A 25,198-nucleotide genomic window follows, 5' to 3' on the forward strand; every position below is an offset into this window, starting at 1 on the left:
AACACCCATACAGACTCTCTCTCTCTCTCTCTCTCTCTCTCTCTTCCTTCCTCTCTCTCTCTCACACACCCACCCACACATTCTCTCTCTCTCCCAGTCTCTCTCTTTCTTCATTTATGCCTGCCTCTCAATTTCTGTACTGGACCATTAATACCCCTTTCAGACGAGAATAGCGAGAATCCCTGTTTTTTTCTGGGGCTCGGCGGAACTACCCAGGACTCGCTTATGTCTGAAAGGTACCAATCTGGGAACACGTTCCCAGGTGCTGCCCCTGCTACTGACCAGGGTTTTTCCCGGGACTTTCGTTCCCGGATAGACAACCCGGATTAAGTGTGAATGGTGTGACCCAAGGATATCGTATACGAACCGTGGAAACACGCAATTAGCCATACACACTGTATGATCCACACAATATGTAGTTCCAATTTGCCTGGAAACTACATATCATGCCAACATTGTGCAAGTGTGTACCCGGCCTGACTATTGTGTGATTGTGTGAGACTCTGGGCATGTTTATTATTTATTTATTTATTACCAGTTATTTATATAGCGCACACATATTCCGCAGCGCTTTACAGAGAGTATTTGCCCATTCACATCAGTCGCTGTCCCGGTGGAGCTTACAATGTATATTCCTTACCACATGTACACACACACACATTCACACTAGAATTAATTTTGTTTGGATCCAATTAACCTACCAGTATATTTTTGGATTGTGGGAGGAAACCGGAGTACCCGGAGGAAACCCACGCAAGTATGGGGAGAATATACAAACTCCACACAGTTTTAGCCATGGTGGAGTTTGTATATTCTCCCCGTAATTGCACATGGGTCCAGTGCAAATGGGTCCAGGGGGGCTCACACCGCACACCCTGCACCCATATAATTATACTAACCCCTCTGGAGTCCTGTAGCAGCGGTCAGCACTGCTGACATAAATCACTGGGAAATGACTGCCACGGCCATTTTCCCAGTGATTTGTGCATGTGCAATAGAGATTTGTCCAAGAACAAGGTGCAGACGCTATGTTGCCGGAGACCTGTGCATGCTCACTGCCAGAGAGGAGAGGGCCTGCACGGAGCCTGAACACGGACCTTTTCCTTAAATGCCCCTGTATCAATGTATCTATGTGTGATTCCGGGTGTGTCTGTGTATAGTCAAATGTCTATGTGTGACTCTGGACATGTCTCTATGTGACTGTGAGGTAGATGTAAGAAATGTTGTTATGGTAGAGAAGTGGTGCGCTGATACCGCTTCTCTCATATGTATTACTGCAGCAGTGTGTGCCGAAGGACAGCGCCCCTATCAATATGGGTGCTGCTATCAGTGTGTGGGACAATGTAAGAATGGTCAGTGATACTGACCATTCCGACACCTGCAGCTATCGATTTTGATAGCTGCAGTTTTAATTGCCCCATTCGCAACCACTGTAGTGGCTGCTGCCGGGCTCCGACTGCGTGTAAGATCTTGCCCACTGGAGCCAGCCGAGGGTGAGACACAGTACATCAGCACTAGGCTGACGTGCTGTGTGGGATCTCACAGGCATCGCCAGAGGGGGATTTTTCACACCCCCTCTCCGGCAGCCGAGATGGTAATACATCTCGGCACTACTGCTTCCTGCTTTCGCCTCGGTAAAGAAGCGAAACAGGAACAGCTATAGTGGCATTATCTGTACATTTAGCCTCATGTGTGTCTGGCTAATAGGTACCTCCCAGTCTTGCGTGTCTTGTGCCCCTGAACCCTTAAGCTGACTTGAGACACTGTAGATGTGTGTTATGGAACTAACAGAGTTCAGGCCAGCTGTCATTATATTCCAAGGATGTGACATAATTTTTAGCAGACAATTTTATTATATAGACTATGATTATGCATAGAAAATGCACATTAAGTTGTATCAAACTATCAGTGACGTGCGGTGAGGGCCATTGCTGGGGAGGCGCTGACTAATTGCACCCTGCATTCCACTGACCCCCCTATTATTATAATAATAATAATAATAATAATAATAATAAACAAACAAACAAACAACGTGGGGTTCCACTTGTTTAATAAAAACCAGCACTAGTCACAGCCAGCCAGGGGTGTAATGGCATAGCAGGGAGACCACTCAGTGTAGGGTCCCCCTGCCATGACATTAACCACCCCAAACCAGTCAGCCCAGGGCTGAAATTTCTCGGAAAGCGGGGACAACCCAAAAATTAAAATTGTGTCCCCCCTTCCGAGCAACAACCAGCACTGTGCTGATAGCCCAGTCCTATGCCCCGCACCCATGGTGGCAGTGGGTGCGAGGTTCATGTTATGATATTGTTCTTTACAAGCGGCCTACAGGTCCTAGCAACCCTGCCCCAGAATGCCGGTACTTGGTGAACCACAAGTGCCAGCCAAAAGGCCCGCTAGCACCTGTAGTCTGGCTGTAAAGAAAATATAAAAAAAGAAACAAGACACCTAATATTGTAATCGTTTATTATGCAGGGTCTTCACCTGGGAACGCGGCCTTTAAGCTCTTTTTCATGGCCGCCGCCTCCCCAGGGCTTCCGGCGTCTTCACCTGGGGCGGTGACCTTTAAGCTCTTTTTCATGGCCACCGCCTCCCCAGGGCTTCCGGTGTCTTCACCTGGGGGCGGCGGCCTTTAAGTTCTTTTCTCTATCGTCCTAGTGGATGCTGGGGTTCCTGAAAGGACCATGGGGAATAGCGGCTCCGCAGGAGACAGGGCACAAAAAGTAAAGCTTTAGGATCAGGTGGTGTGCACTGGCTCCTCCCCCTATGACCCTCCTCCAAGCCTCAGTTAGATTTTTGTGCCCGGCCGAGAAGGGTGCAATCTAGGTGGCTCTCCTAAAGAGCTGCTTAGAAAAGTTTAGCTTAGGTTTTTTATTTTACAGTGAGTCCTGCTGGCAACAGGATCACTGCAACGAGGGACTTAGGGGAGAAGAAGTGAACTCACCTGCGTGCAGGATGGATTGGCTTCTTGGCTACTGGACATCAGCTCCAGAGGGACGATCACAGGTACAGCCTGGATGGTCACCGGAGCCTCGCCGCCGGCCCCCTTGCAGATGCTGAAACGAGAAGAGGTCCAGAATCGGCGGCAGAAGACTCCTCAGTCTTCTTAAGGTAGCGCACAGCACTGCAGCTGTGCGCCATTTTCCTCTCAGCACACTTCACACGGCAGTCACTGAGGGTGCAGGGCGCTGGGAGGGGGGCGCCCTGGGAGGCAAATGAAAACCTTTTTTGGCTAAAAATACCTCACATATAGCCTCCGGGGGCTATATGGAGATATTTAACCCCTGCCAGAATCCGTTAAGAGCGGGAGACGAGGCCGCCGAAAAAGGGGCGGGGCCTATCTCCTCAGCACACAGCGCCATTTTCCCTCACAGAAAGGCTGGAGGGAAGGCTCCCAGGCTCTCCCCTGCACTGCACTACAGAAACAGGGTTAAAACAGAGAGGGGGGGCACTAATTTGGCGTTAGAAATATATAAAAAAGATGCTATAAGGGAAAACACTTATATAAGGTTGTCCCTATATAATTATAGCGTTTTTGGTGTGTGCTGGCAAACTCTCCCTCTGTCTCTCCAAAGGGCTAGTAGGTCCTGTCCTCTATCAGAGCATTCCCTGTGTGTGTGCTGTGTGTCGGTACGTGTGTGTCGACATGTATGAGGACGATGTTGGTGAGGAGGCGGAGCAATTGCCTGTAATGGTGATGTCACTCTCTAGGGAGTCGACACCGGAATGGATGGCTTATTTAGGGAATTACGTGATAATGTCAACACGCGCCAAGGTCGGTTGACGACATGAGACGGCCGACAAACAATTAGTACCGGTCCAGACGTCTCAAAAACACCGTCAGGGGTTTTAAAACGCCCGTTTACTTTAGTCGGTCGACACAGACACAGACAGGGACACTGAATCCAGTGTCGACGGTGAATAAACAAACGTATTCCTTATTAGGGCCACACGTTAAGGGCAATGAAGGAGGTGTTACATATTTCTGATACTACAAGTACCACAAAAGAGGGTATTATGTGGGATGTGAAAAAACTACCGTAGTTTTTCCTGAATCAGATAAATTAAATGAAGTGTGTGATGATGCGTGGGTTCCCCCCGATAGAAAATATGGGCGGTATACCCTTTCCCGCCAGAAGTTAGGGCGCGTTGGGAAACACCCCTTAGGGTGGATAAGGCGCTCACACGCTTATCAGAACAAGTGGCGGTACCGTCTATAGATAGGGCCGTCCTCAAGGAGCCAGCTGACAGGAGGCTGGAAAAATATCATAAAAAGTATATACACACATACTGGTGTTATACTGCGACCAGCGATCGCCTCAGCCTGGCACTAATTTGGCGTTAGAAATATATAAAAAAGATGCTATAAGGGAAAACACTTATATAAGGTTGTCCCTATATAATTATAGCGTTTTTGGTGTGTGCTGGCAAACTCTCCCTCTGTCTCTCCAAAGGGCTAGTAGGTCCTGTCCTCTATCAGAGCATTCCCTGTGTGTGTGCTGTGTGTCGGTACGTGTGTGTCGACATGTATGAGGACGATGTTGGTGAGGAGGCGGAGCAATTGCCTGTAATGGTGATGTCACTCTCTAGGGAGTCGACACCGGAATGGATGGCTTATTTAGGGAATTACGTGATAATGTCAACACGCGCCAAGGTCGGTTGACGACATGAGACGGCCGACAAACAATTAGTACCGGTCCAGACGTCTCAAAAACACCGTCAGGGGTTTTAAAACGCCCGTTTACTTTAGTCGGTCGACACAGACACAGACAGGGACACTGAATCCAGTGTCGACGGTGAATAAACAAACGTATTCCTTATTAGGGCCACACGTTAAGGGCAATGAAGGAGGTGTTACATATTTCTGATACTACAAGTACCACAAAAGAGGGTATTATGTGGGATGTGAAAAAACTACCGTAGTTTTTCCTGAATCAGATAAATTAAATGAAGTGTGTGATGATGCGTGGGTTCCCCCCGATAGAAAATATGGGCGGTATACCCTTTCCCGCCAGAAGTTAGGGCGCGTTGGGAAACACCCCTTAGGGTGGATAAGGCGCTCACACGCTTATCAGAACAAGTGGCGGTACCGTCTATAGATAGGGCCGTCCTCAAGGAGCCAGCTGACAGGAGGCTGGAAAAATATCATAAAAAGTATATACACACATACTGGTGTTATACTGCGACCAGCGATCGCCTCAGCCTGGATGTGCAGAGCTGGGGTGGCTTGGTCGGATTCCCTGACTAAAAATATTGATACCCTTGACAGGGACAGTATTTTATTGACTATAGAGCATTTAAAGGATGTATTTCTATATATGCGAGATGCACAGAGGGATATTTGCACTCTGGCATCAAGAGTAAGTGCGATGTCCATATCTGCCAGAAGATGTTTATGGACACGACAGTGGTCAGGTGATGCAGATTCCAAACGGCACAAAGGTGTATTGCCGTATAAAGGAAGAGGAGTTATTTGGGGTCGGTCCATCGGACCTGGTGGCCACGGCAACTGCTGGAAAATCCACCGTTTTTACCCTAAGTCACATCTCTGCAGAAAAAGACACCGTCTTTTCAGCTTCAGTCCTTTCGTCCCTATAAGAGTCATATCTGCCCAGGGATAGAGGAAAGGGAAGAAGACTGCAGCAGGCAGCCCATTCCCAGGAACAGAAGCGTTCCACCGCTTCTGACAAGCTCTCAGCATGACGCTGAGACCGTACAGGACCCCTGGATCCTACAAGTAGTATCCCAGGGGTACAGTTTGGAATGTCGAGACGTTTCCCCTGCGCAGGCTCCTGAAGTCTGCTTTACCAAGGTCTCCCTCCGACAAGGAGGCAGTATGGGAAAAAATTCACGAGCTGTATTCCCAGCAGGTGATAATTAAATTACCCCTCCTACAACAAGAAAAGGGGTATTATTCCACACTATATTGTGGTACTGAAGCCAGAAGGCTAGGTGAGACCTATTCTAAATCTAAAAAAATTTGAACACTTACAAAGGTTCAAATCAAGATGGAGTCACTCAGAGCAGTGATAACGAACCGGGAAGAAGGGGACTATCTGGTGTCCCGAGACATCAGGGATGCTTACCTCCATGTCCCAAATTTGCTCTTATCACTAAGGGTACCTCAGGTTCGTGGTACAGAACTGTCACTATCAGTTTCAGACGCTGCCGTTTGGATTGTCTACGGCACCCCGGGTCTTTACCAAGGTAATGGCCGAAATGATGGTTCTTCTTCGAAGAAAAGGCGTCTTAATTATCCCTTACTTGGACGATCTCCTGATAAGGGCAAAGTCCAGGGAACAGTTGGAGGTCGGAGTAGCACTATCTCGGATACTGTTACAACAGCAGGGGTGGATTCTAAATATTCCAAAATCGCAGCTGATCCCGACAACAAGTCTCCTGTGCTTAGGGATGATTCTGGACACAGTCCAGAAAAAGGTGTTTCTCCCGGAAGAGAAAGCCAGGGAGTTATCCGAGCTAGTCAGGAACCTCCTAAAATCAGTGCATCATTGCACAAGGGCCATGGTAAAAAAATGGTGACTTCCTTCGAAGCAATTCCAGTCGGCAGATTTCATGCAAGAACTTTTCAGTGGGATCTGCTGGACAAATGGTCCGGATCGCATCTTCAGATGCATCAGCGGATAACCCTATATCCAAGGACAAGGGTGTCTCTCCTGTGGTGGTTACAGAGTGCTCATCTTCTAGAGGGCCGCAGATTCGGCATTCAGTTTTGGATGTTGGTGACCACGGAGGCCAGCCCGAGAGGCTGGGGAGCAGTCACACAAGGAAAAAATTTCCAGGGAGTGTGATCAAGTCTGGAGATTTTTCTCCACATAAATATAGCTAAGGGTAAAATTATAATGCTCTAAGCTTAGCAAGACCTCTGCTTCAAGGTCAGCCGGTATTGATCCAGTGGGATAAAACATCACGGCAGTCGCCCACGTAAATAGACAGGGCGGCACAAGAAGCAGGAGGGCAGTGGCAAAAACTGCAAGGACTTTTCGCTGGGCGGAAAATCATGTGATAGCACTGTCAGCAGTGTTTCATTCCGGGAATGGAAACTGGGAAGCAGACTTCCTCAGTAGGCACGACCTCCACCCGGCAGAGTGGGAACTTCATGGGGAAGTTTTCCACATAATTGTAAACCGTTGGGAATTACCAAAGGTGGACATGATGGCGTCCCGTCTGAACAAAAAACGGGACAGGTATTGCGCCAGGTTAAGAGACCCTCAGGCAATAGCTGTGGACGTTCTGGTAACACCGTGGGTGTACCAGTCGGTGTATGTGTTCCATCCTCTGCTTTTCATACCTAAGGTACTGAGAATTATAAGACGTAGAGGAGTAAGAACTATACTCATGGCTCCGGATTGGCCAAGAAGGACTTGGTACCCGGAACTTCAAGAGATGCTCACAGAGGACTTATGGCCTCTGCCGCTAAGAAGGGACTTGTTTCAGCAAGTACCATGTCTGTTCCAAGACTTACCGCAGCTGCGTTTGACGGCATGGCGGTGGAACGCCGGATCCTAAGGGAAAAGGCATTCAGGAAGAGGTCATTCCTACCCTGGTCAAAGCCAGAAAGGAGGTGACCGCACAACATTATCACCACATGTGGCGAAAATATGTTGCGTGGTGTGAGGCCAGGAAGGCCCCACGAAGAAATTTCAACTCGGTCGATTCCTGCATTTCTTGCAAACAGGAGTGTCTATGGGCCTCAAATTGGGGTCCATTAAGGTTCAAATTTCGGCCCTGTCGATTTTTCTTCCAGAAAGAATTGGCTTCAGTTCCTGAAGTCCAGAAGTTTGTCAAGGGAGTATTGCATATACAACCCCCTTTTGTGCCTCCAGTGGCACTGTGGGATCTCAACGTAGTTCTGGGATTCCTCAAAACACATTGGTTTAAAACCAGTCAAATCTGTGGATTTGAAGCATCTCACATGAAAAGTGAACATGCTCTTGGACCTGGCCTGGACCAGGCGAGTGTCAAATTGGTGGTTTTTTTCTCAAAAAAGCCCATATCTGTTTGTCCAGCTCGGACAGGGCAGAGCTGCGGACTCGTCCCCAGTTCTCTCCCTAAGGTGGTGTCAGTGTTTCACCTGAACCAGCTTATTGGGGTGTCTTGCGCCTACTAGGGACTTGGAGGACTCCAAGTTGCTAGATGTGGTCAGGGCCCTCAAAATATAGGTTCCAGGACGGCTGGAGTCAGGAAAACTGACTTGCTGTTATCCTGTATGCACCCAACAAACTGGGTGCTCTTGCTTTTAAGCAGACTTTTGCTAGTTGGATGTGTAATACAATTCAGCTTGCACATTCTGTGGCAGGCCTGCCACAGCCAAAATATGTAAATGCCCATTCCACAAGGAAGGTGGGCTCATCTTGGGCGGCTGCCCGAGGGGTCTCGGCTTTACAACTTTGCCGAGCGGCTATTTAGTCAGGGGCAAACACGTTTGTAAAATCCTACAAATTTGATACCCTGGCTAAGGAGGACCTGGAGTTCTCTCATTCGGTGCTGCAGAGTCATCCGCACTCTCCCGCCCGTTTGGGAGCTTTGGTATAATCCCCATGGTCCTTTCAGGAACCCCAGCATCCACTAGGACGATCGAGAAAATAAGAATTTACTTACCGATAATTCTATTTCTCGGAGTCCGTAGTGGATGCTGGGCGCCCATCCCAAGTGCGGATTATCTGCATTACTTGTACATAGTTACAAAAATCGGGTTATTATTGTTGTGAGCCATCCTTTCAGAGGCTCCGCTGTTATCATACTGTTAACTGGGTTCAGATCACAGGTTGTACAGTGTGATTGGTGTGGCTGGTATGAGTCTTACCCGGGATTCATAAATCCTTCCTTATTGTGTACGCTCGTCCGGGCACAGTACCTAACTGAGGCTTGGAGGAGGGTCATAGGGGGAGGAGCCAGTGCACACCACCTGATCCTAAAGCTTTACTTTTTGTGCCCTGTCTCCTGCGGAGCCGCTATTCCCCATGGTCCTTTCAGGAACCCCAGCATCCACTACGGACTCCGAGAAATAGAATTATCGGTAAGTAAATTCTTATTTTTCATGGCTGCCGCCCACCAGGACTCCAGCAGCTTCTATCTTCGGGAGCTCTTCCATGCTCCCTCCCCACCGGCGGACTGACAGCCGCTTCCTCCAACTGGCTTTTATTAGCCAGACAGAGGGGGCGGGGTGATGACGCGGCGAGCCGTGATTGGCTTGCGGCAGCCATCTTGGATTTCTAATAAAAATGGCTCAGCAGCGCCATATTTGAAATGGGACATGCTGCCAACCTCTGCTTGCATGGCTGACAGGGCTTGGATCCTCTAGGATCCAAACCTGCCACCATGCACCATTTCCATTGCCCGCTACCGCCGATGCCAATACCGCTACCCGCACACCACCAATACCGCTACCCCCGCACCACCAACACCACTACCCCCGCGCCGCAAATACCGATATCCCCGCCGCCACAGTATTGTCGCCAATCCCCGTGACTTCGATAGTGCGGGGGGGAAGTGATCAATCAGCACAGCGCTGACAGCCGGATACAGTCACAGTCAGTGATGGATCCGGCTGTCCAATCACAACTGCCTTAGTGACAGGGGCGTGCTGTCATGTAGGCTGGAGGCACGTCCCTGTCACTGAAGCACTTATACTAGTGCCGCTTCTGTATAATTTTTCAATGGGCTTTTGCAGCCCGTGCCTCTGCCCTGCCCCCCGCATCAGCTCCTTCACTATGGTTAGGTCTTAAACCAAGTTGGAGAAGGGACCTCTGACGTCACCAGGGAAGGGGAGCCATGCCCGAACAGGGTACCTGAAAAAATGTACCCTCGCTACACTCGGTACACTTCGGATTCGCTCGCCACCGGGTTACTAAAGGTAGTGGTTCGTGGCATGGATAGTAGAAGAACTATCCCGCTGGCCTAGCTCCTCCCCCTGGTGTCGTGGCTCCTCCCCCTGACATCAGAGGTCCTTTCTCCAACCTGATTCTAGCATCTACCCCTTCACTATGGTCAGGAGAAGAGCGCAGCGTGCGTCTCTCCTGTGACTCACTTCACTGAGTCTCTGGCTGTCTCCGTCGGCCATTTGAAATATGGCGCCGGCTTGTGAGCCACTCAAGAGCCGGTCACCGAGCTCTGAATGGCTGACAGCCGAGAGACATTGTAAATGACTGCCGGAGACGGGGACACACAGTAAGGGGCAGGAGAGACGCATGCAGCGTTCTCCTCTCTTCAAGTCCAGCGTCAGACTAAGACAGGAATCGGCGGCAGCAGCAACAACAGGCGTGCACGTGTGTGCGGGGGGTGCCAGACATTAGGGGGTGCCTGTGCGCACCAGGCACCCCCTGTGCGCAGGCCTATGGTTCTCAGTACAATACAGGTTCTCAGTGCAGTACAGGTTCTCAGTACAATACAGGTTCTCAGTGCAGTACAGGTTCTCAGTACAATACAGGTTCTCAGTACAGTACAGGTTCTCAGTACAATACAGGTTCTCAGTACAATACAGGTTCTCAGTGCAGTACAGGTTCTCAGTACAAAACAGGTTCTCAGTACAGTACAGGTTCTCAGTACAATACAGGTTCTCAGTACAGTACAGGTTTTCAGTACAATACAGGTTCTCAGTACAGTACAGGTTCTCAGTACAATACAGGTTCTCAGTACAATACAGGTCCTCAGTACAGTACAGTACAGGTTCTCAGTACAATACAGGTCCTCAGTACAGTACAGTACAGGTTCTCAGTACAATACAGGTTCTCAGTGCAGTACAGGTTCTCAGTACAATACAGGTTCTCAGTACAGTACAGGTTCTCAGTGCAGTACAGGTTCTCAGTACAATACAGATTCTCAGTGCAGTACAAGTTCTCAGTATAATACAGGTTCTTCTCAGTACAGTACAGGTTCTCAGTACAATACAGGTTCTCAGTGCAGTACAGGTACTCAGTACAGTACAGGTTCTCAGTACAATACAGGTTCTCAGTACAGTACAGGTTCTCAGTGCAGTACAGGTTCTCAGTACAATACAGGTTCTCAGTGCAGTACAGGTTCTCAGTGCAATACAGGTTCTCAGTGCAGTACAGGTTCTCAGTACAATACAGGTTCTCAGTACAATACAGGTTCTCAGTGCAGTACAGGTTCTCAGTACAGTACAGGTTCTCAGTACAATACAGGTTCTCAGTACAGTACAGGTTCTCAGTGCAGTACAGGTTCTCAGTACAATACAGGTTCTCAGTGCAATACAGGTTCTCAGTACAATACAGGTTCTCAGTGCAGTACAGGTTCTCAGTACAATACAGGTTCTCAGTACAATACAGGTTCTCAGTACAATACAGGTTCTCAGTACAGTACAGGTTCTCAGTGCAGTACAGGTTCTCAGTACAATACAGGTTCTCAGTGCAGTACAGGTTCTCAGTACAATACAGGTTCTCAGTGCAGTACAGGTTCTCAGTACAATACAGGTTCTCAGTACAATACAGGTTCTCAGTGCAGTACAGGTTCTCAGTACAGTACAGGTTCTCAGTACAATACAGGTTCTCAGTACAGTACAGGTTCTCAGTATAATACAGGTTCTCAGTACCATACAGGTCCTCAGTACAGTACAGGTTCTCAGTACAATACAGGTTCTCAGTGCAGTACAGGTTCTCAGTACAGTACAGGTTCTCAGTACAATACAGGTTCTCAGTGCAGTACAGGTTCTCAGTACAGTACAGGTTCTCAGTATAATACAGGTTCTCAGTATAATACAGGTTCTCAGTACAATACAGGTCCTCAGTACAGTACAGGTTCTCAGTACAATACAGGTCCTCAGTACAGTACAGGTTCTCAGTGCAGTACAGGTTCTCAGTACAGTACAGGTTCTCAGTACAATACAGGTTCTCAGTACAATACAGGTTCTCAGTGCAGTACAGGTTCTCAGTACAGTACAGGTTCTCAGTACAGTACAGGTTCTCAGTACAATACCGGTTCTCAGTACAGTACAGGTTCTCAGTACAATACAGGTTCTCAGTACAGTACAGGTTCTCAGTACAATACAGGTTCTCAGTGCAGTACAGGTTCTCAGTACAGTACAGGTTCTCAGTACAATACAGGTTCTCAGTGCAGTACAGGTTCTCAGTACAATACAGGTCCTCAGTACAGTGCAGGTTCTCAGTACAGTACAGGTTCTCAGTGCAGTACAGGTTCTCAGTATAATACAGGTCCTCAGTACAGTACAGGTTCTCAGTGCAGTACAGGTTCTCAGTACAGTACAGTACAGGTTCTCAGTACAGTACAGGTTCTCAGTACAATACAGGTTCTCAGTACAATACAGGTTCTCAGTGCAGTACAGGTTCTCAGTACAGTACAGGTTCTCAGTACAATACAGGTTCTCAGTACAGTACAGGTTCTCAGTACAATACAGGTTCTCAGTACAGTACAGGTTCTCAGTACAATACAGGTTCTCAGTACAGTACAGGTTCTCAGTATAATACAGGTTCTCAGTGCAGTACAGGTTCTCAGTACAATACAGGTTCTCAGTGCAGTACAGGTTCTCAGTACAGTACAGGTTCTCAGTACAATACAGGTTCTCAGTGCAGTACAGGTTCTCAGTATAATACAGTGCAGATTCACCATCTGCAAAAATCCATCCAAAATCTATACGCAGCAATACATTCAGGCTTTAAATATATACATTTATTTAGCTTTTCATTGTATTATAGTTACATATAATTTAAGAACAAATACACTGTAGATAATTTTGTTTCATTTTCTGCCTCCAGCTGTCTGCAATGTAGGTATATGGGAGCAACTTGCATTTCCAGGAAAAACGAGAAAGAGGACATGTGCAGAGAATCCCAACTGGATTTCCATAGTGGTACAGGTGCTGTCTTTTTTTTTCCTAGTAGAAGTTATAAAAGTATTGATACTATTCAGTATAATGCATTACAGTAAGGAACTTTTCTTAACGCATTACTGTAGTCACTTGCAGTGTGGATACATTTGCAAGTGATAGAGCGCAACCATTAACTGGGAGTGGTGGCAAAAATGCAGGTGCACCACTACCATTTCCAGGTGTGTCTCAGACTGATACTGCGATCCCCGTGGGCGTCTCAATACATTTCCAGGCAGTGGCAGCATGAGCATATTTTTGCATGTCCACTGTGTATGGGATCGCAGCTGTGAATACATTAGCATACATCTCTGAATCAGACCCATATTGCGATACAAGGGGTACAAATGCATTTTTATTTTTTTACTCAACAAATTTGTTGGAACATTTTACATTTGCACCTCTATAGTGCAACATGGTTTTGCAGAGGTGCAAATTTGTTCCTGCTGGCTTGTTTTTTTTTGCTCCTAACTATAATTGAGACCCAAGTATGAGTATTGATTGTCTCAGTTTTCACTGATTATAGCTCACTTGCTGATTAATGTATGTATTAATGTATGTATTAATGTATGTATGTATGTCATTATTTGAAGTTTTTATTTTATTTTTGCTGTACTGTGATGAGCGTTGTCATGGCATGCGCTGATTATAGCTACTTGTTGTCAACAAATCACCTCTTCTTGAACTTAGGGCCCATTTATCAAGCCGTGAAGAGTGATAAATAGCACGGTGATAAAGTACCAGCCAATCAGCTCCTAACTGGCATGTTACAGGCTGTGTTTGAAAAATGACAGGAGCTGATTGGTTGGTATTTGTCAACCTTGCTATTTATCACTCTCCTAGGCTTGATATATCTGGGCATTAAAAACAAATCTAACCAGAGCTAAAGAGACTTTTTTAGATAGTGTACAATAATTTAAAATAAAAAGCTACTTTTTACATACCGGGTGTATGGAGTTACCCGGATCTATTGGCAATGATCCCCCAAGCTCTGCTCTAACTGCCCATTAACTAAGCTATAATAGATTTAATTGCAAATAAGGAGCTCTTGAATGAATGAATCCAAAGTTCAGTTGCCACAGGAAAATGGGTGAGCAGATAACCCAGGCAAACGTCCAATTATAAAGAGCAATTCTTTTGATTGTTTAAAAACTCGGTGATGATCAGCAGGGAATAAAATACTAAAATGTTTCTCAACTTTCATTGGAGGCCTCTTGCACCTGCTAGATGTTCTTTGTGGGGCTGAAACAGACTTGAATGCATGCCCGAATGCAGAGCATAACTTGTGTAGTTGCACGCTGCACGTACTCTGGAACTGAGCATATATAAAACAGGCGTTACCAAGTATGCAATCAGTTCTGCATCAGACCCATTGGTGGTATGGCATGGTTCTTCTTCCCTAAGGCCTCTTCATTGGAGCCACATGGCTAAATCAAATTCACTTGCCGCAAGCTAGCATGGGAAAGAGTCCGGTGCGTGTCTTACCTAGATCCAGATGACTGTGACTTTCAAGCGTCCTACTGTATAGTGTATACTGCTTTAATCAGTGGCTGTGTATGTGCATCCTCTACTGATGACCATTTAGTTTGGGGGGCATGGGGGGGGGATTCTAAGAACAACTGTATTCAGTTCATATCACATGAATATGGCTTATATAACATAGCCCCCCCCCCCCCCCCCCCCCTGAAACACACACACACACACACTCAGAGGGCACACAACATCAAATATTATCATAAGCTGAGTGGGGAGTAGACCCCATGAACCACAGCTGTGTGAGGCAGCCGCTGTGAACCCTGGCTTTTTACTGTTTGAATCTCTACAGAAATTTCTAAATAAAAAACTTCTTTGACATTTGGGAAAGTTTTATTAATTCTTTATCCAGCTGCGTATCAAACTGACAGGCACAGTTCTGCTATAAGAATACCACACGCGGTGAGACTATAATTCTTCTAGAGAACCTTCCGATCTATCTTGATAATGATCTGCCAACCTGACAAATGATGGGAGGGCTTAACTCGACTATATAAATTAATTATATATTTCCTTATATATACATACATCATAAGCCATTAAATATTAGTAGTCTAGTTCACTAACTGTGGCATATTTTCCAAGCCCTACTGTATCTTGTTTCATGCATAGAATTTATTGAGGTTTTCTTTCCTTGTATTTTTCCGTTATTGTTGTGTTATTTAAGTGTATCTAGCACTAACCTTGTAATTGTTGTTCTAAATTACTTAATGGCAAATGAACCATTGAGCTACTGTTGGTTGATAAATTCCTGTAAGTTAATTCTAGAGCACACATGTCCAGCACATGTTCCAGGTGCCTCCTGTGTCTTTTTTTTATTACTTTGCCAATTTCTGTACTAGATAAAAATTGTAAATCAGCATCCAGCGTAACCATGACTCTGTGATGTAAGGATAAACCTCTGTATCTCATCACGTCCATTCCTGAACACTACAAATACAGGATTGCATTACTGTTCCCCACAGCTCCTATCTGCCATATGTCAGACCTGCATGCTTCCTGTGTTGGGATGTGTCCTAGGTGAAGTGAATAGATGCTACTTACATTCTCCCTAGTTGTATACTGGGTATTTGCATACAATAAGAAACTGTGCTGCAACTGATAGGCATGTGCTGATGCTCTCAGTGCACAGGGCAGTAGGGCAGTGTATTGCTAGGTGATAGGTTCCAGTGATGGATTAGTAACAGGCAGTACAACCCCTCCTCCTCCATGAGAGTAGATTCAGTGATACTGCACAACACAGCAAGACATGTCACACTGACCCATCTCATCATCCATCCACACTGCCTGCGTTACCAGCCCCATGGTTTAGGTAAGTGGCAGGTTCTGCCCTCAATATGATCTATTCACCCAATATTGCCTTATTAGCTTTTACATGTAGATATTAGGATTTGCCGTAGACAGGATTAGTGTTGTGTAAACACTAATTCCAGCTCATCCCAATACTCAGTACCAAGGAAATCCCTAATTCAGAGAACCACGAGGAAAGCATTACGCTACCTTCTAACGACAGTGCCATGAGAGTACAGCCGACAGCTCATTGCTCTAACAGCTCCAGCTTGCTAGTGCTGCACAGTTGGGATATCTTGCTGATAAAGTGCTCATCTGGCTATAAAAGTCCTATTGTTATGTACAGAGAGTGATAAACCAGGCAAATGCTTCCTCACTACCCCTCTTTTCCGTATCGGTTTATCTATGATTTGCATGCAATTATATATTTTCTGTACTCATAGTGTAACATTTATTTTCTTGTGAATTTTAAATAAAACACTATATAAATATAACTATTAATATTGAAATATTTATTTTAAAAATATATTTATATGAAATCTTATATCGATTTGTGTTCCTTGTAACCTATATGTTGCACATGTATATAGAATTCCTGGGAATGCAATGTGATCATTGAGAATAGAGGTAACTGCAGTTTCCATCGGAAAGCTCAGACTGAATGATCTCGGAACGTGTGGTTCACCTGATATCCATGTTGAACTGTTTATCTGGTAGAGACCGTCAGACAGCTAATGTGGGTGCAGTTAGCTGAGCCCACACCTGGATTATATTACAATATTTCAGCTTTTCATTGTTCTGTGGTTTGCGTCATTTTACTATCAGCTGCAGCCAGGCGTTAGCATTAAATAATTATAAGTAATTTGTTCTATGTAACAACATTTTTTCATTGCAACAAGTGGTTGTTTACCAAGTATCTAGCTATCAATATAATATTACCAGCACTCCGTGATGCTTCTTGCATGCTGTTGTAGTTTACTAGTCTTACTGCAAGTGACTATTCCAGTGAGACGGTGCGGCACCGCATACACCTCGCTGCACCTAACAAATAAAGGACAAGAATAACAGTATAAATCCAAAATAACATATGTGAAACAAAACATATGTGAGTGTATTGTGTATATATGATAGAGTGTAGCATACAGCCACACATACTTTAACACTATAAGGCAGGGTGCTTGGTCAAAGAGAGTAAATAGCATATATATATATATATATATATATATATATAAATAAAATGAACATGCACTGTGTTAGTTCCTGCAATGTTTTCTAAAAGAATTCCCTAGTTTTGTAGAGTATACTTCATAGTGTCTTCATATCAAATGGTGTGTCAACCTGCATCTAAAGACATTTCCTAATTATGTTAGTATACAGTTATACAGTAGGATATTGCTAATAATGTATTATTTATGAAATTGTGCACAGGTCTTGATCTTATTTTCATCATGATAGTGATTGATGTTTTAGAAGAAACTTATCACTGCCCAGTTGTGTATATAAGGATATTGTCACTAATAGTTTTACATCCAACACTATATAGCTCGTTCATATCTCTTTAATCGCTGTAGAAGAGCATCCTGTAAAAATGTCATATGAACATTAGTACATTTTAATCATTTAGAAATGATGTCGTTTTGCATGTAACTATACTAGTAGTGGTGTACAGCTTGGTAATGATAAACACTTTTAATGGCTCTGCTCTATCATTACTTATTCAGAGAGCTTGCTAAATTACAAACAAGATAACAGAGATGAGAAATGATGTAAAATAAACAAGAAGCAATACGGTGTCAGACTAGAGCAAGAACAGTGATAGAATCCAGAAGAGGATAAGATGATGGGCGATTACAAAGGCAATAATTGTCATAACTTTTGTTGCTGGTTTAATACTAACCCTACATCAGGGCTCTCTAATACCCCTTTTACACCACCTGAAATATCCCGGGATTTTGCACGGGAGCGCGCAAAATCCCGGGACTGCAGGTGGTGTAAAAGGGTCACCCCGGGTCCACTTTCCCGAGAATCCAACACGGCACATACGCAGGGTTGGACACGGGAAAGACCCGGAAGGAGGCGGTGTAAATGGGTAAGCCGGGTCAGCCGACCCGGCACCCATTTATAGCATGGCAAACCTCCCATACCGCAGTGTCCGGCGGGCGGGAGGCTGGGGGTCACGGCGCACGCTGTCTATGCAAACAGCGGCGCTGTGCTGGTTGCCATGCTGCGGCTGGAGACATGGCACATGCTGTCTATGCAGACAGCAGCGCCATGTCTGGTGCCTGGAAGCGCCGGAGGCTGGGGGCAGCACAGCAGCTTCCAGATTGCTGTGCTTGCCCCCGGCGAGACGCTCCGGAGTCCCGATCTGCAGCGTGGGCCGGCGCTTGGAGATTACATCATCTCTAAGCGCCGGCCCACAAGACACTGCACCCGGGTGCAGTGTAAATGGTGCCGATCCGGGAATATCCCGGATCGGCACTGCAGTGCAAATGGGGGGAGTCCTGGGTCTGACCCGGCTTGGAACCGTGTTCCAAATCCTCGGTCAGACCCGGGATTTTGGTGTAAAAGGGGTATCAACAACATAGTAGGCCCTGTGCAAAGCAGTGAACTCTGGCCCCTACCCATCAATTCACATCAACCAATTATATAAAAAAATTCAGAATTTACCCGTTCTGCAATCTTGCGCCATCTATCATCATGCTTCCATACAGTAAATGGCTGTCAGCACTGTGATTGGTGGATAGCTCCAGCCATCTACCAATCAGCATGCTGACAGCCATTAATTGTCTGGCTGCACGTTGGGAGGCAGGTAGAGAATGCTGCCTTGCCGCTCTGATTATGTGAGCACCACACACCCCTGCTTGGAGGCCCCTAGAAATGTGGGGCTCTGGGCAGCTATCCAGTGTGCCAATACGTTAAGATGGCCCTGCCCTACATTAATATGAGTTGTATTACAAATTCAGTATTCTATTTTTGGTGTACTGTTAAAAATAGGCCTTGGCAATATACCTAATTTAAAAGTTTTATTTTCCTCTCTGCTGAGTAATATGCATTCAGAACAGAAGTGATGAAGTTGCATATGTTCAGTAATCAGTAACCAATCAGATGTTTGTTTGCCTATGTCTTTGTTTTCACTGAATTATCAAAGGTTATTGCTGATTGGGTGATATACAGTAAGTTACCGTACATTTGCATCTTATTACTTTGTAACCCACAGACATACTTGCCTACTTTTCAAAAAGCATTTCAGGGAGATTGTGAAACTAATACAAACCTTATTTAAATGCATGTAGTCATAGGGATCATTGTGTCTTATAACCAACGCAGGGAAATGGCACTGATGATCCCATTTGAATATATGCATCTCTGATCCCCCCCCCCCGCCCTCCTAAGAATGTAACAGCTGCATAATGGGGGTAAGGTGTAATCAGGGAGATTGCTGGACAATTCAGGGAGTCAGGGAGATTGCTGCTATTTCAGGGAGTCTCCTGCAGAATGTGGGAGGGTAGGCAACTATGCCCTCAGAGAGTGTTAACTATCTATACATTTGCATTGTTTAATACGAGTATGAAATTCCTTACTTATCAGGCTTCTGAGATAAAATTAAATGTCTATAGACATCTAGACCAATATGTCTTTGTAGGCAAATTGTCATAACGCAGTGTTTGCAAAATGCAAGAGATTCTCATATGTAATCCGTTCTGAAAGTATCTTTTGAGAGAGAAAACGATTTTATTAAATGCTAACATAAACTTCTCTGCGCTTTCTGATTGAAGTGTTTTGAATGCTACATTTAATTTCTTTTCCTATATTCTTATTTTTTTACCTTTAAATAATTCAATTAACCGGTCCTGACTTTTTTAGGGTTAATGTTTTGTTAAAGTTGTTGCTAAATCACATATACTGTGTTCTTTCATGTTACTTTTGAAGTTGCGTTTGTGCTGGCAGAGGCTTTTCCCTCTTGAAAACAAGCTTGGCATCTCTTCTTTTTGAAGTAGCTGAAGCAAAGCTTTTATGTGACAACTCTTTTCCATTGTCAATGCACGGCTTAGTGGGTTGCAGCTCCAGCATGTAGGACTAGACTGGGGAAATTGGAAAGGTTTCCTTTGGCCACGGCAACTTGAGTTAGTTCTGATGAATAGAGACTGCAGTCTGGGGATAAATAGTGAGCTCTGTTGTGTCTGATCATTCAGAATAATCCAGGTGGGGGCATTGTTATACCTTCTTGCTGTGTACCGCCTATTCAGAATTAACCAGGAGTAGCACAAATTGGCTGAAATACCGAAGATTCTAAAAAAAAATAATTGGCTGAATTAGTGGTAACTGGAATAAAGGAAGAGGGCATCTTGCTGTGTCAGTATAATAAAGCCTTACTGAAGGGATCTGCATTGGAAGCACTTTTTTCCCTGGAAAAATTACTTTTTTTGGCAATATTCATTTCTTCATTGTTTTGAAGTACAGCATTTCATGACCTTATCTCAGAATAGAAGCCGGATTTGAAATTACCATAGCCAGTACCGCTAATCTTTTAAATAAACATTTGAATTGCAGTTTGATGTTGAAAGTCTTTGGCTGATCATTATAGTCTTTTGTTAGATGTTGGGGAGCTGGTTGCCAGCTACCATCCCCCTTTGCTGAAACCTCGGTGACTTTTAGGAGCCAGCATAGAGAAATCACTACTTTGCAGTCCACCTTCAAGGGGGTAAATTTACTAACATTCGTATTTTCCCGTTTCAGGTCAAAGTTCAATCACGAATGACATCGAAAGTGTAAAACTGCAACTTTTTGAATTTGTTACGATGGATTTACTAAGCTGCCGTATTCGGGTTTTTCTTTTGTTCCGATGTCGATGTCATTCGTGTTTTTATTTTTATTTTTACGGCAGTGATTAGCAAAACACTGCCGACTTTTTTACAATGAATCTCGGCCGGATCTGTGTGATCCGTGCTGGGGTTCATTTTTTTTTTTTTTTTTAATTAAACACTGTAAAATCCTTAAAAAAAATTGCGTGGGGTCCCCCCTCCTAAGCATAACCAGCCTCGGGCTCTTTGAGCCGATCCTGGTTGCAGAAATATGGGTAAAAAAATGACAGGGGTTCCCCCATATTTAAGCAACCAGCATCGGGCTCTGCGCCTGGTCCTGGTTCCAAAAATACGGGGGACAAAAAGAGTAGGGGTCCCCCGTATTTTTAAAACCAGCACCGGGCTCCACTAGCTGGACAGATAATGCCACAGCCGGGGGTCACTTTGATATAGTGCCCTGCGGCCGTGGCATAAAAAATCCAACTAGTCACCCCTGGCCGGGGTACCCTGGGGGAGTGGGGACCCCTTCAATCAAGGGGTCCCCCCCCCCAGCCACCCAAGGGCCAGGGGTGAAGCCCGAGGCTGTCCCCCCCCCATCCAATGGGCTGCGGATGGGGAGGCTGATAGCCTTTTGTGATAATGAAAAGATATTGTTTTTAGTAGCAGTACTACAAGGCCCAGCAAGCCTCCCCCGCATGCTGGTACTTGGAGAACCACAAGTACCAGCATGCGACGGAAAAACGGGCCCGCTGGTACCTGTAGTACTACTACTAAAAAAATACCCAAAAAAAGACAAGACACACACACCGTGAAAGTAAAGATTTATTACATACATACACACAAACATACATACATACTTACCTTATGTTCACACGCAGGTCGGTCCTCTTCTCCAGTAGAATCCAAGGGGTACCTGTTGAATAAATTCTACTCACCAGATCGCGGGTCCCAGGCTCCTCGGGGCATCCATTTGTAATCCACGTACTTGCATAAAATAAGAAAACGGAAAGCCAAGCCACGAACTGAAAGGGGCCCCATGTTTTCACATGGGACTCCTTTCCCCGAATGCCAGAAACCCACTCTGACTGATGTCTAAGTGGGTTTCTTCAGCCAATCAGGGAGCGCCACGTTGTAGCACTCTCCTGATCGGCTGTGTGCTCCTGTACTGTATGACAGGCGGCACACGGCAGTGTTACAATGTAGCGCCTATGCGCTCCATTGTAACCAATGGTGGGAACTTTCTGCTCAGCGGTGACGTCACTTTAGGTCAACCGCAGGGCAGAAAGTTCCCACCATTGGTTACAATGGAGCGCATAGGCGCTACATTGTAACACTGCCGTGTGCCGCCTGTCATACAGTACAGGAGCACACAGCCGATCAGGAGAGTGCTACAACGTGGCGCTCCATGATTGGCTGAAGAAACCCACTTAGACATCAGTCAGAGTGGGTTTCTGGCATTCGGGGAAAGGAGTCCCATGTGAAAACATGGGGCCCCTTTCAGTTCGTGGCTCGGCTTTCCGTTTTCTTATTTTATGCAAGTACGTGGATTACAAATGGATGCCCCGAGGAGCCTGGGACCCGCGATCTGGTGAGTAGAATTTATTCAACAGGTACCCCTTGGATTCTACTGGAGAAGAGGACCGACCTGCGTGTGAACATAAGGTAAGTATGTATGTATGTTTGTGTGCATGTATGTAATAAATCTTTACTTTCACGGTGTGTGTGTCTTGTCTTTTTTTGGGTATTTTTTTAGTAGTAGTACTACAGGTACCAGCGGGCCCGTTTTTCCGTCGCATGCTGGTACTTGTGGTTCTCCAAGTACCAGCATGCGGGGGAGGCTTGCTGGGCCTTGTAGTACTGCTACTAAAAACAATATCTTTTCATTATCACAAAAGGCTATCAGCCTCCCCATCCGCAGCCCATTGGATGGGGGGGACAGCCTCGGGCTTCACCCCTGGCCCTTGGGTGGCTGGGGGGGGGGACCCCTTGATTGAAGGGGTCCCCACTCCCCCAGGGTACCCCGGCCAGGGGTGACTAGTTGGATTTTTGATGCCACGGCCGCAGGGCACTATATCAAAGTGACCCCCGGCTGTGGCATTATCTGTCCAGCTAGTGGAGCCCGGTGCTGGTTTTAAAAATACGGGGGACCCCTACTCTTTTTGTCCCCCGTATTTTTGGAACCAGGACCAGGCGCAGAGCCCGATGCTGGTTGCTTAAATATGGGGGAACCCCTGTCAATTTTTTCCCCATATTTCTGCAACCAGGATCGGCTCAAAGAGCCCGAGGCTGGTTATGCTTAGGAGGGGGGACCCCACGCAATTTATTTTAATAAAATAACAACTTTCCCACCCCTTCCCACTGATATACATGCACGGATCTCATGGATCCCTGCATGCCTATCCAATCACGGAAAAAAAAAAGCAGGTCTGTTTTTTTTTAGCACTTTTTTACGAGTTGTAATTTTTCACGGCAGTGTTTTTTTTTTTTTTGCTTTGCACTTCTTAGTAAATTACCGAGATTCATACTTAAACAGCCGCGTTTTGACCGATGGTGTATTCATTCGTAATTTCTCTGACGTCCTAGTGGATGCTGGGGACTCCGTCAGGACCATGGGGAATAGCGGCTCCGCAGGAGACAGGGCACAAAAGTAAAAGCTTTAGGATCAGGTGGTGTGCACTGGCTCCTCCCCCTATGACCCTCCTCCAAGCCTCAGTTAGATTTTTGTGCCCGGCCGAGAAGGGTGCAATCTAGGTGGCTCTCCTAAAGAGCTGCTTAGAGTAAAAGTTTTGTTAGGTTTTTTATTTTCAGTGAGTCCTGCTGGCAACAGGCTCACTGCATCGAGGGACTTAGGGGAGAGAAGTGAACTCACCTGCGTGCAGGATGGATTGGCTTCTTAGGCTACTGGACACCATTAGCTCCAGAGGGAGTCGGAACACAGGTCTCACCCTGGGGTTCGTCCCGGAGCCGCGCCGCCGACCCCCTTGCAGATGCCGAAAAGTGAAAGCGGTCACTGAGGGTGCAGGGCGCTGGGGGGGGCGCCCTGGGCAGCAATGATAGTACCTTATTCTGGCTAAAAATACATCACATATAGCCCCTGGGGGCTATATGGATGTATTTAACCCCTGCCAGGTCTCAGAAAAACGGGAGAAGAAGCCCGCCGAAAAGGGGGCGGGGCCTATTCTCCTCAGCACACAGCGCCATTTTCCCTCACAGAAATGCTGGTGGGAAGGCTCCCAGGCTCTCCCCTGCACTGCACTACAGAAACAGGGTTAAAACAGAGAGGGGGGGCACTTATTTGGCGATATGACTATATATATTAAAATGCTATAAGGGAAAAACACTTATATTAAGGTTGTCCCTGTATAATTATAGCGTTTTTGGTGTGTGCTGGCAAACTCTCCCTCTGTCTCCCCAAAGGGCTAGTGGGGTCCTGTCCTCTATCAGAGCATTCCCTGTGTGTGTGCTGTGTGTCGGTACGTGTGTGTCGACATGTATGAGGACGCTGTTGGTGAGGAGGCGGAGCAATTGCCTGTAATGGTGATGTCACTCTCTAGGGAGTCGACACCGGAATGGATGGCTTATTTAAGGAATTACGTGATAATGTCAACACGCTGCAAGGTCGGTTGACGACATGAGACGGCCGGCAAACCAATTAGTACCTGTCCAGGCGTCTCAAACACCGTCAGGGGCGTTAAAACGTCCTTTTACCTCAGTCGGTCGACACAGACACGGACACTGACTCCAGTGTCGACGGTGAAGAAACAAACGTATTTTCCTTTAGGGCCACACGTTACTTGTTAAGGGCAATGAAGGAGGTGTTACATATTTCTGATACTACAAGTACCACAAAAAAGGGTATTATGTGGAGTGTGAAAAAACTACCTGTAGTTTTTCCTGAATCAGATAAATTAAATGAAGTGTGTGATGATGCGTGGGTTTCCCCCGATAGAAAATTATTGGCGGTATACCCGTTCCCGCCAGAAGTTAGGGCGCGTTGGGAAACACCCCTTAGGGTGGATAAGGCGCTCACACGCTTATCAAAACAAGTGGCGGTACCGTCTCCAGATAGGGCCGCCCTCAAGGAGCCAGCTGATAGGAGGCTGGAAAATATCCTAAAAAGTATATACACACATACTGGTGTTATACTGCGACCAGCGATCGCCTCAGCCTGGATGTGCAGCGCTGGGGTGGCTTGGTCGGATTCCCTGACTGAAAATATTGATACCCTTGACAGGGACAGTATTTTATTGACTATAGAGCATTTAAAGGATGCATTTCTATATATGCGAGATGCACAGAGGGATATTTGCACTCTGGCATCAAGAGTAAGTGCGATGTCCATATCTGCCAGAAGTTGTTTATGGACACGACAGTGGTCAGGTGATGCAGATTCCAAACGGCACATGGAAGTATTGCCGTATAAAGGAGAAAAAGACAACGTCTTTTCAGCCTCAGTCCTTTCGTCCCCATAAGGGCAAGCGGGCAAAAGGCCAGTCATATCTGCCATGGGATAGAGGAAAGGGAAGAAGACTGCAGTAGGCAGCCCATTCCCAGAAACAGAAGCCCTCCACCGCTTCTGCCAAGTCCTCAGCATGACGCTGGGGCCGTACAAGCGGACTCGGGTGTGGTGGGGGGGGTCGTCTCAAGAGTTTCAGCACGCAGTGGGCTCACTCGCAAGTGGACCCCTGGATCCTACAAGTAGTATCCCAGGGGT

At 46.2% G+C, this 25,198-nt stretch overlaps 1 protein-coding gene across 1 annotated transcript in view; it reads left to right on the top strand.

Moving 5' to 3' along the window:
• Positions 1-25,198, top strand: part of ADGRV1 (adhesion G protein-coupled receptor V1) — a 1,000,765-nt gene that overhangs the window by 21,751 nt on the left and 953,816 nt on the right. The window contains exon 2 of the mRNA XM_063964002.1: positions 12,750-12,850. Coding sequence (XP_063820072.1) covers positions 12,750-12,850 — 101 coding nt within the window. The remainder of the gene's footprint in view (positions 1-12,749; positions 12,851-25,198) is intronic.

Source organism: Pseudophryne corroboree, chromosome 1, assembly GCF_028390025.1.
Source record: "Pseudophryne corroboree isolate aPseCor3 chromosome 1, aPseCor3.hap2, whole genome shotgun sequence".
NCBI lineage: Eukaryota > Metazoa > Chordata > Amphibia > Anura > Myobatrachidae > Pseudophryne > Pseudophryne corroboree.